Source organism: Rhinoraja longicauda, chromosome 33, assembly GCF_053455715.1.
Source record: "Rhinoraja longicauda isolate Sanriku21f chromosome 33, sRhiLon1.1, whole genome shotgun sequence".
NCBI classification, from domain to species: domain Eukaryota; kingdom Metazoa; phylum Chordata; class Chondrichthyes; order Rajiformes; family Arhynchobatidae; genus Rhinoraja; species Rhinoraja longicauda.
In genome coordinates this window covers 2,964,737-2,977,060 of record NC_135985.1, presented here as the reverse complement: position 1 = coordinate 2,977,060, position 12,324 = coordinate 2,964,737, and the positions used below count along the sequence as shown (strand labels likewise).

Below are 12,324 nucleotides of genomic sequence, written 5' to 3'. Positions count from 1 at the left end.
CTCGTTCCATACACCCACCACCCTTCATGTGAAAAAGTTACCCCTCTGATTCCTATTGAATCTTTCACCCTTCACCTTAAACCTAAGCCCTCTGGTTCTCGATTCACCTACTTTGGGCAAGAGACTCTGTGCATCTACACGGTGGCTTCGATTCTGACTACAGGGGGGGCAGCTGTCTGTACAGAGTTTGTATGTTCCCCCAGTGACCTGCGTGGGTTTTCTCCGGGTGCTCTGGTTTCCTCCCACACTCCAAAGACGTGCAGGTTTGTAGGTTAATTGGCTTCGGTAAATTTGTAAAGGTTGTCCCTGGTGTGTCGGGTAGTGCTCACGTCTGGTCAGTGGTCGGCACGGACTCAGTGGGCCGAAGGGACAGTCTCCATGCTGCATCTCTAAAGTCTAAAAGTAAAGCTTGAATCTGAGGCTTTGGCATTTTTGATTTCTGATCAGCGCATTCACTAATACAAAGACTTTAGTTTAGTTTAGTAATACAGCGTGGAAACAGGCCTACTGACTCCATACCAACCAACAATCACCCGTACACTGGTTATAAGCTGCACACATGGGCCAGTTAACATCTTTGGAATGTGGGAGTCTTTAGTTTAGTTTAGTTTAAGGATACACTGTGGAAACAGACCCTTTGGCCCACTGAGTCTGTGCCGACCAGCGATCCTCGTACACCAGCACTATCCTACGCACCAGGGACAATCTACAATTTTGCTGAAGCCAATTAACCTACAATCTTGCAAGACTTTGAGTGTGGGAGGAATCCAGAGCACCTGGAGAAAACCCGCGAGGTCACGGGGAGAACGTACAAACTCCGTACAGACAGCACCCGTGGTCAGGATCGAACCCGGGACTCTGGCGCTGTAAGGCAGCGACTCTACCGAATCGTATAAGATTATTAAGGGGTTGGACACGTTAGAGGCAGGAAACATGTTCCCAATGTTGGGGGAGTCCAGAACCAGGGGCCACAATTTAAGAATAAGGGGTAGGCAATTTAGAACTGAGATGAGGAAAAACGTTTCCAGTCAGAGAGTTGTGAATCTGTGGAATTCTCTGCCTCAGAAGGCAGTGGAGGCCAATTCTCTGAATGCATTCAAGAGAGAGCTGGATAGAGCTCTTAAGGATAACGGAGTCAGGGGGTATGGGGAGAAGGCAGGAACGGGGTAGTGATTGAGAATGATCAGCCATGATCACATTGAATGGCGGTGCTGGCTCGAAGGGCCGAATGGCCTCCTCCTGCACCTATTGTCTATTCTCTACCGCTGCGCCACCGTGCCATCCCTGCTTCTAAGAGAGGAGATGCCATTTGTTTTGAGAAGCGTCACCCGTCCTGGGCTAGAGCGAGGGAGGTCTATGAATAACTCACCAGGTACTGATGGCTGACTACTTTCCCACGGGCAATCTGGATGTAGTTCCAGGCAAAAATCATCAGTAGTGCAAGTGGGAGCATGTAGATCTCAAATGTCCAGACCACCACCAGATACAGCTGAAAAAAGAGAGCCGTGTTACTAATGCCCGAGAGCAGATATAAAGAACATTGTAAAAACAACTGGGATGTCTCAGAAGAGAGAGGAGGGATTTTCCTTTTCAACTCTTAAACACACAGAAAGTCATTGCGGAGCGAACACTACAGTTATTAGCTCTTGACAGATCGCTTCAAGACAGCAGCCACGCTGTGAGATGCTGAGTCCACAGTTTGCATCGTATGGAAGCACTTCACTACGGTTGCCAACCGTCCCGTATTAGCCGGGACAACCCGTATTGTGGGCTAAATTAGTTTGTCCCGTACAGGACCACCCTTGTCCCGTATTAGTAGGGTTGCCAACTTGCTCACTCCCAAATAAGGGGCAAAGGGTGACGTCACCGCCTCGCGCCCCACGTGACCTCACCCAGCCAGCGGCCACGTGCTCCCGCTCCACCAATGGCGGCCGCCATTGTAATGCCAGAGATCCCGGTTCGTTCCTGACTACGGGCGCTGTCTATGCGGAGTTTGTACGTTCACATCGTGACCGCGTGGGTTTACTCCGAGATCTTCGGTTTCCTCCCACACTCCAAAGACGTGCAGGTTTGTAGGTGAATTGGCTTGGTATAAATGTGGGTGTAGGATAGTGTTAGTGTGCGGGGATCGCAGACTCTCGAAAGTCAACTAAATTAAACTAAACCAAGTCTGTTAGCGGTGGAAAAGGCTGGAAACTATCAGCATTAATATGCATACAACATATGGTGGAGCACTGGCAATAATAATAGTTTTAAAAGAAAGAGAAAATGCTGGAACGATCGGCAGGGGATGGTCACAACCATGGAGAGGGATCTGATGAAAGGTCACAGTCCTGAAACATTCATCTTGTTTCTCGCTCCACAGTGGCTGCCTGACCTGCTGAGTATTTCCAGCATGTTCTGCTTTTATTTTAGCTCCAGCTGTTCATCTTCAAAAGAGAAAAGAAAAAGAAAATCCTCCAGCAGCAAATAAAGAATGTTGAGATTTCCCAAATGGCAATAAACCAGGCCATGCTTTTATGTCATGAAAGCAAGACCTCACCTGCTCTCAGGTGAGTAAAGGCCCCATCGACCATTTGCAAAATGAGAAAGATCTTCCCAGAGATCGGGCCAGTATTTACTCCCTAACCAGCGACACCAAACCAGATTATCCAGCCATTCGCACATTACTTAGTTTAGTTTAGGTTAGTTTAGAGATAACATAACATAACATAACAACACTTTATTGTCACTCGGCTTTTTACACCGAACGAAATTTCAGCAGTCACACAAAACACAGCAAAAAGAAAAGAACACAGGACACCCGACCCCAACACAAACATCCATCACAGTGACTCCAAACACCCCCTCACTGTGATGGAGGCAACAAAACTTCCCCTCTCTTTCCCCCGCACCCACGGACAGGCAGCTCGACCCCTACCGAGGCAAACGACACGCACAGCCCCCGCAAGGGGATGGAAGGCCCCGCGGCCGAGCCGCCCTGGGCACCGAAACGTCCCGCGGCCGAGCCGCACCGGGCACCGAAACATCCCGCCGCCGAGCCGCACCGGGCACCGAAACGTCCCGCGGCCGAGCCGCACCGGGCGATGTTAAGTCCAGCGGCCGAGCCGCACCGGGCACTGAAACGTCCCGCGGCCGAGCCGCACCGGGCACCGAAACGTCCCGCGGCCGAGCCGCACCGGGCGATGTTAAGTCCAGCTGCCGAGACGCACCGGGCACTGAAACGTCCCGCGGCCGAGCCGCGCTGGCGATGTTAAGTCCAGCGGCCAAGCCGCGCCGGGCACCGAAACGTCCCGCGGCCGAGCCGCGCTGGCGATGTTAAGTCCAGCGGCCGAGCCGCACCGGGCACTGAAACGTCCCGCAGCCGAGCCGCGCCGGCGATGGAAGGCCCCGCGGGCGAGCTGCGCCCCGGGGAAGAGACCTAATAAAAGAAAGGTTTCCCCCGCCCCACCCCACCCCCACACCCCACACCCCACCCCCCCACCACACATACACAGCCAAAAACAGAAACAAAAACCATCCCAACACCGACACAAACAAAAAAAAAGAAAAAAAGACAAACAGACTGCCAGAGAGCCGCAGCCGTTAGGCGCAGCCAACTCCTCCCACGATACAGCGTGGAAACAGGCCCTTCGGCCCACCAAGTCCATGCCGACCAATCACCCCGTACACTAGTTCCATCCTGCACACAAGGGACAATTTATAGAAGCCAATTAACCTACTATTCTGCACGTCTTTGGAGTGTGGGAGGAAACCGGAGCATCCAGAAAAAATCCACGCGGTCAAAAGTGGAGAACGTGCAAACTCCGCACAGACAGCACCCGAGGTCAGGATGGAACCCGGGTCTCTGGTGCTGTGAGGCAGCAGCTATACCACTGCAGGAACAGAGAACTGCAGATGCTGGTTTATACCAAAGACAGGCGACAAAGTGCTGGAGTAACGCAGCGGGTCGGGCAACATCTCTGGGGATGTTTTGGGTCGAGACCGCTGTGCCACTGTGCCGCCCTGCTCTGTAGTTATGCAAATGTTACGATACCTCAAAAGCAACTCTATGGCTGTGAAGTGCCTGGGAGGTCTTAAAGGAAACATATAAAACAGCTCTGACGACTTCCTCGGGGTTTTGAATCTGAACTCGGCTCCGATGTGCTCTTGCATACGGGAACCTGGGCCAGAACAAGCAACAAGCTCGATTCCACGCCTGGCAAAGCTCCTCAAAACCTTTTGAAGGAACGGCACAAAGTACTCATTCAACTGGACGAGATTCACTTGGAGACTCTACTCCCTGTCAAGGCGAGGAATCTGTAAATGAGGTTTCACATTTTAACTTTCCAATATGTATTAAATATTCACCAGCTTGAAGCACACATCTGCAAACTACATTTCTTTCCACCTTGATGCTGGTGCTTTCTTGGGACATATTTCCAGCAGCACACAGCCTCACAACACGCACCAGGTAATTATTTTATGAAACCATTCACACTTGCAACATTGAAAAGATGTAACTAATACCATGTTTAGACCAGCCAATGGTCCATATATTGTGGCTAAAAGCTTAGTAATAAAAACACTTATGAAGTGCAAGCATCATGCTGCAAGCTTAGGCAGAGTAATCACCTTCAAATAAAGTGTAAAAATCCAATAACTTTGTATCAGGGGAATCATTTAACAGATCCAGAAAACGCAAACCGTCCCTAGCTCAGCCGGATCACAATTAGGGACCGGCAATCGTACGGTCTGAAAAACTAACCTGCTTGAAGCAAAAAGACATCCTGAGGTAGATTGTACTAAACTATGTCAGACGCAGGGCAGAGCAACCTTAATTAGATAACGACACAATGCTTTTTTGAGGGCCAAGGCTGAAATAATTGGCAAGGACTTCATCTGCTGCAGAGTCATTCACGGGACCACACAGCAGAGGAGGCTGCCTGAGAAAGGCAGCCAGCTTTATCCGAGACCCACACCACCCTGACCACTCCTGCCATCGGGAAGAAGGTACAGGAGCCTGAAAACTGTGACGGCCAGGTTCAGGAACAGCTTCTTCCCTACAGCCATCAGGTTATTGAACACCGCAACCTCCAAATAAACTCCCAACTACATGGACTTGGCCATTATTGTTGTCTTTGTACTATTATTATGAGTTTTACTATTATTGTGCGTTGCACCCCGTCCACACCCTCTCCTCCCCTCGCCCATCAGGCAAGAGGTACAGAAGTGTGAAAACGCAAACCACCAGATTCAGGGACAGTTTCTTCCCAGCTGTTATCAGGCAACTGAACCGTCCTACGACACCCGGAGAGCAGTGCTGAACTACTGTCTATAGGGAGACGGGGAGACAGAGAGAGACGGGGAGAGATGGGGAGAGACGGGGAGAGACGGAGAGAGATGGAGAGAGACAGAGAGAGACAGAGAGAGAGAGAGAGAGAGAGAGAGAGAGAGACACAGGGATACAGACAGAGAGAGGGAGACAGGGAGACAGAGACTGAACCTTTTTTTGTTGCTTATTATGGGTTTTACAGAGTACTTTGTTTTCACAGCGTAGGTATAAATTAATGACGGATGAAAGGATTAAAAGTGCCATTAGCAAATTTGCAGATGATACAAAGCTGGGTGGTTGTGTGGTTCAGTCCGAAGAAGGGTCTCGACCCGAAACGTCACCCATTCCTTCTCTCCCGAGATGCTGCCTGACCTGCTGAGTTACTCCAGCATTTTATGAATAAATACCTTCGATTTGTACCAGCATCTGCAGTTATTTTCTTATACTGGTAGTGTGAACTGTGAGAAAGATGCTATGAGGTTGCAGGGTGACTTGGACAGGTTGTGTGAGTGGGCGGATGCATGGCAGATGCAGTTTAATGTGGATAAGTGTGAGGTTATCCACTTTGGTGGTAAGAATAGGAAGGCAGATTATTATCTGAATGGTGTCATGTCACGAGATCTGGGTGTCCTAGTGCATCAGTCACTGAAAGGAAGCATGCAGGTACAGCAGGCAGTGAAGAAAGCCAATGGAATGTTGGCCTTCGTAACAAGAGGAGTTGAGTATAGGAGCAAAGAGGTCCTTCTACAGTTGTACCGGGCCCTGGTGAGACCGCACCTGGAGTACTGTGTGCAGTTTTGGTCTCCAAATTTGAGGAAGGATATTCTTGCTATTGAGGGCGTGCAGCGTAGGTTCACTAGGTTAATTCCCGGAATGGAGGGGATGTCGTATGTTGAAAGGCTGGAGCAATTAGGCTTGTATACACTGGAATTTAGAAGGATGAGGGGGGATCTTATTGAAACATATAAGATAATTAGGGGATTGGACACATTAGAGGCAGGAAACATGTTCCCAATGTTGGGGGAGTCCAGAACAAGGGGCCACAGTTTAAGAATAAGGGGTAGGTCATTTAGAACGGAGATGAGGAAGAACCATTTTTCAGTCAGAGAGTTGTGAATCTGTGGAATTCTCTGCCTCAGGAGGCAGTGGAGGCCAATTCTCTGAATGCATTCAAGAGAGAGCTAGATAGAGCTCTTAAGGATAGTGGAGTCAGGGGGTATGGGGAGAAGGCAGGAACGGGGTACTGATTGGGAATGATCAGCCATGATCACATTGAATGGTGGTGCTGGCTCGAAGGGCCGAATGGCCTCCTCCTGCACCTATTGTCTATTGTCTATTGTCATATCTATTATGCTGCTGCAAGTAAGAATTTCATTGTTCCAGTTCGGGACATGTGACAATAAAACTCTGTACTCTTGAGCTGCTTGGCCAACAATCAAACATGTTTTCCCTTTGATGCAGCGATTCTGCCGCTGCACAGCCAACTGTTCCATGTCTTAAAACATGCGAAGAAGCAACGACCAGCCTTTAAATAAAACAAGCGCACAGTCAAAGATCTCAGATGAAGGAAGGGCAGAGAGCTGGAGGCTGAGGTTAGGAGTGAACCAGGGAGAAACAGGCCGAGACACAGGCAACGTCAGTAGACAAAAGGATGGAGTGCTGTTAGCCCTGGGGTACACGCTGGCCAGAGGGACCGTTCAAAGATGGGCTCATTATCTGCTGACTTGTGAGGCATGTTTTGCCTGGGCATTTTCATGTTTTTTAAGTTGAGTTTCAGGTTTGCTGAGTTGCTGCCAACTGAATAAATCACACAAAAACAAAAATGTTGATTCAACCGTATCCCAAGGCCGAAACACGAAGGCATGAATAAATGAAACAACTCCTATTCTGATCCTTTAGATTCAGCTATAGGCCTGCAACAATGAAGGGAATCTGCACTGCTTGCTTAAACAAAATAAACTGGGCAACATCATAGACTGATACAGTGTGGAAACAGGCCCTTCGGCCCAACTTGCCCACACCGGCCAACATGTCCCAGCTCCCCTAGTCCCACCTGCCCGCGTTTGGTCCATAACTCTCCATATGATACGATACAATAGAACTTTATTTATTCCCAAAGGGAAATTGGTCTGCCAACAGTCATGAAACACAACAAGATACACGAAACATGAAATTAAAGTTAAATTAAAGTGTCGACTGAAATGTCCAGCATTGGGGATGTGCGAAGATTGGGGGGGTCAGTCTACCCATGACAGGAGGGGAAGGCGTTGTACAGTTTGACAGCCACAGGGAAGAAAGACCTCCTGTGGTGTGCACATCCACCATGTTAGATCACGCAGAATGAGGCTTGTGACAACAATAAGCAGTAGTTGTTAATAATGCACAGAGAATGAGTGTCTGAATGAACAGGTATTATTACAGGATCACTGGTTATTATATTTTCTGTTTAAGATAAAGGGGATGAAATGGACAGAGATGAGGCAGTTGATGTTTAACGAAACAATGCAAAGTGTTTTGCAAAGAGGTATGAATGCAGTGTAAGAAAATAACTGCAGATGCTGGTACAAATCGAAGGTATTTATTTCACAAAATACTGGAGTAACTCAGCAGGTCAGGCAGCATCTCAGGAGGGAAGGAATGGGTGACGTTTCGGGTCGAGACCCTCTTCAGACTGAATGTAGTATCGATATAAATGTACTGAGGTGCAAGAAGGAAGGGCAATTTAGTTTAGTTTAGAGATACAGCGTGGAAACAGGCCCTTCGACCCACCGGGTCCGCACCGACCAGCGATCCCCGCACATTAACACTATCCTACAACCACTTAGGACTACTTTTTATTTTACATTTACCAAGCCAATTAACCGACAAACCTGTGCGTCTTTGGAGTGTGGGAGGAAACCGAAGATTTCGGAGAAAACCCACGCAGGTCACGGGGAGAACGTACAAACTGCGTACAGACAGCACCCGTAGTCAGGATCGAACCCGGGTCTCTGACGCTGCATTCGCTGCAAGGCAGCAACTCTACCGCTGCACCACCGTGACCGCAATCACAAATTAGTTTAGCTCAGAGAAATAAGGTGGAAATGAGGCATTCAGCCCACCAAGTCCATGCCGACCAGCGACCACCCATGCACTGGGTCAATTCTACACACTCGGGGCATTTTACGGAAGCCAATTAACCTGCCACCCACATGTCCTGAGATGTGAAAGGAAACCGGGGCACCTGGAGAAAACTCAATAGGGAATTAGTACGATCTTCCCGTGACCACATGGGGTTTCTCCAGTCGCTCCAGTTGTCTCCCACACTCCAAAGACGTGCAGGTTTGTCGGTTAGTTGGCTTCAGTGAAAAAAAAATCATAAATTGTCCCGTGTGTGTTAGTGCACGCGGTGATCGCTGGTCTGAGTGGACAAAGTGGGCCGAAGGGCTTGTTTCCGCGCTGTACGTCTGAAGTCTACGATTCTCTGAATGCATTAAAGAGAGAGCTAGATAGAGCTCTTAAGGATAGCGGAGTCAGGGGGTATGGGGAGAAGGCAGGAACGGAGTACTGATTGAGAATGATCAGCCATGATCACATTGAATGGCGGTGCTGGCTCGAAGGGCCAAATGGCCTCCTCCTGCACCTATTGTCGATTGTCTATAGTCTAAACTCAAAGACCACGTGCTCAGTCCAGGAAAATCATAAGGTGCTGACATTAACTGTGACCACAAAAAGGTCAATCATTATAAATAAACGTACACAACTGCAATCTCCCACAGTGATCTTTTTGAAAACAAAAGAGAAACTGAGCTGAGTTAAGCCGACTTCTAGAGCACTATCCAAACAAAAACACACGGGACTGGAAAATGCATCGTCCAGATGACTGGGAGAGAGATAGTGAGCGCCACATTCCACATGTATCACAAACACAACTGGAACACTGATATTTACTCAGCAGATCGCCAAGCAAGCCTTCAACAGACAGACCGAGACCGAGAGATACTGGAATGATCCAACTATGAAGCTCATTAAGCATTCCGGGCAAACTAAAGGAAAGTCGTGCCTAGGAAGGAACTGCAGATGCTAGTTTACCATGAGGATAGACACCAAATGCTGGAGTAACTCAGATGGTCAGGCAGCATCTCGGGAGAGAAGGAATGGGTGACGTTTCGGGTCGAGACCCTTCTTCAGGGTCAGGGAAGAGGGAGACTAGAGATAGGGAAGGGTAAGGTGTGAAAACAACAGATCAGATGAGATCAAGGAAATGTAAGGAAAATAAACTGCAGATGCTGGTCTAAATCGAAGATGGCACAAAATGCTGGAGTAGCTTAGCGGGTCAGGCAGCATCTCGGGGGAGAAGGAATGGGTCTCGACCCGAAACGTCACCCATTCCTTCTCTCCCGAGATGCTGCCTGACCCGCTGAGTTACTCCAGCATTTTGTGTCTACCTTCAAGGAAATGTAGGATGGTTCATTGTTGGCTGAGGGGAAGATGACAACGCAGCATACATACAGCAAAATTAATCAGAAGGACATTGAAACTGGTTGGAGATCTAGGCTGGGGAGAGGGACGGAGAGAGAGGGGAAGCAAGCGAAGCAGGAGAAATCAATATTCATATTGCTGGGTTTTAAGCTGCCCAGGCGAAATATAAGGTGCTGTTCTTCCAATTTGAGTTAGGCCTCACTCTGACAGTGGAGGAGGCCCAGGACAGAAAGGTCAGTGTGGGAAAGGGAGGGGGAGTTAAAGTGTGTGGCAACTGGGAGATCGCCTAGGCCTAGATGGACTGAGCGAAGGTGTTCGGCGAAAGGGAAGACATTTTGAATTCAAGTCCAAAATTATGAGCAGTGATTAAGCAGATCAGCAGTGCACACATCTTGAAGCAAGACTCGGTGCACAGTTTTTGTACAGGTGAAATTCTGGCACCATACTAACTCAATGGGTACATTGGGCCTAAAAAAAATCAGTTTAAAGTCCCACCTCACAACCATAAACTACTGCCTGACTCACTGAGTCACTCCAGCATTCAGCTTTAACCCAGCATCTGCAGTTCTTGGTTAATACATATGGCTGCCAATTCAATGCTTCTCTTTCCAACCTGAGGGCGTCACGGTGGCACAGCGGTAACATTGCTCCCTTACAGCGCCAGAGACCAGAGGTTCGATCCTGACTACGGGTGCTGTCTGCACTTGGGTCGCCAACTGCCCCGTATTAGCCGGGACATCCCGTACATTGGGCTAAATTAGTTTGTCCCACACGGGACCGCCCTTGTTCCGTATTAGGCCCAGGGGGCGCTGTAGGCCCAGACACTATAGGCCCAGGGGCCGCTGTAGTCCCAGACAGTGTAAGCTAACGGAGTGTGTTCGAGGAGCGGGGCCGAGTGCATTCGTCCAACGGAGGTTGCATTGCAACCCACCTCCCGGCCCGGGCGGCCGCCATTGGTGGAGCGGGAGCATGTGGCCGCTGGCTAGGTGAGGTCACGTGGGGCACGGGGCGGTGACGTCACCTTTTGTCCCTTATTTGGGAGTTAGAAAGTTGGCAACCCTAATCTGTACGTAGTTTGTATGTTCTCCCCACGACTGCGTGGGGTTTTCTCCGGGTTCTCCGGTTTCCTCCCACACTCCAAAGACGTGCGGGTTTGTAGGTTAACTGGCTTCCGTAAAAATTGTAAATTGTCCGTAGTATGTGTAGGGTGGTGCCAGTATACAGGGTGACCGCTGGTCGGCCCGGGCTCGGTGGGCCGATGATCCTGGTTCCCCGCTGTACCTCAAAAGTCTAAAGATTGCTCGCAATTACGTTTCTCTCCCTTTTGATCTGAGGTTTATTCAAGATACAAATGCCGTTTGTGTGTTTCTACGTAGAGTGAAGTGTACAATCATTCAAATTCTCTTCATCTGTAACATGTGGCAATTAGAGTAAAAGATAGGAACCAGGTTCCCACGGGCTGCAAACACATCAATGAGTTCAGGCAGGGAAATCAAATAACCAAGATTTCTGACTGAACAGTCCGCGCTTTCAAGACAGTTTTGCACCCTGCATTTTCAAGTGTGGCATTACAGGACAGAATGCTCCTCTTTCATGTCCGGCTAGGATCTGGAGAACTGCTGACATTAAGTGTAGGAAGGAACTGCAGATGCTGGTTTAAGCCGAAGATAGACACCAAAAGCTGGAGTGACTCATAGAAACATAGAAAAATAGGTGCAGGAGTAGGCCATTCGGCCCTTCGAGCCAGCACCACCATTCAACATGTGTAGGATGAAGGGTCTCGACCCGAAACGTCACCCATTCCTTCTCTCCTGAGATGCTGCCTGATCCGCTGAGTTACTCCAGCATTTTGTGTCTACTATCATTCAATGCGATCATGGCTGTTCATCCAAAATCAGTACCTCGTTCCTGCTTTTTCCCCATATCCCTTGATTCCTTAGCCCAAAGAGCTAAATCTAACTCTCTCTAATTCAGTGGGACAGGCAGCATCTCTGGAGCGAAGGAATGGGTGACGTTTCGGGTCGAGACCCTTCTTCAGACTGGTTAGGGATAAGGGAAACGGGAGATATAGACGATGATGTAGAGAGATAAAGAACAATTGGTGAAAGATATGCAAAAAAAGTAACGATGATAAAGGAAACGGGCCCATTGTTCGCTGTTTGTTGGGTGAAAACGAGACGCTGGTGCGATATAGGTGGGGGAGGGATGGAGAGAGGGAATGTCAGGGCTACCTGAAGTTAGAGAAATCAATATTCATACCACAGCACTCTGTGTCCTTTTGCATAAGCCAGCATCTGCAGTTCTACGCTGCTACATCTAAATCTAAGAGAGTAGCCTTAACATATTACTCAGACAGTGAGTTTAACAACCTGGAAACAAAGGGAGACCGCTCAGCCCATCTAATTGGTGTGGGATGAATAAAGGAATATATTATTAGCTGTGATTTCCCAGTGCACTCTCAGGAATATAAGTGTTAATCTTCTCAAGATATTCACTCCACAGTGGGAACACTAGTGTTGTGTTTCATTTCAATGAAACATTTTTGTTTT

The 12,324-nt window shown here is 48.8% G+C and overlaps 1 protein-coding gene across 4 annotated transcripts in view; it reads right to left on the bottom strand.

Moving 5' to 3' along the window:
- LOC144608913 (multiple C2 and transmembrane domain-containing protein 2-like) overlaps window positions 1-12,324 on the bottom strand; it is a 208,529-nt gene that overhangs the window by 35,770 nt on the left and 160,435 nt on the right. For all 4 annotated transcript variants that reach the window (XM_078427154.1, XM_078427155.1, XM_078427156.1 and 1 more), the window contains one exon: window positions 1,370-1,489. In XM_078427154.1, coding sequence (XP_078283280.1) covers window positions 1,370-1,489 — 120 coding nt within the window. The remainder of the gene's footprint in view (window positions 1-1,369; window positions 1,490-12,324) is intronic.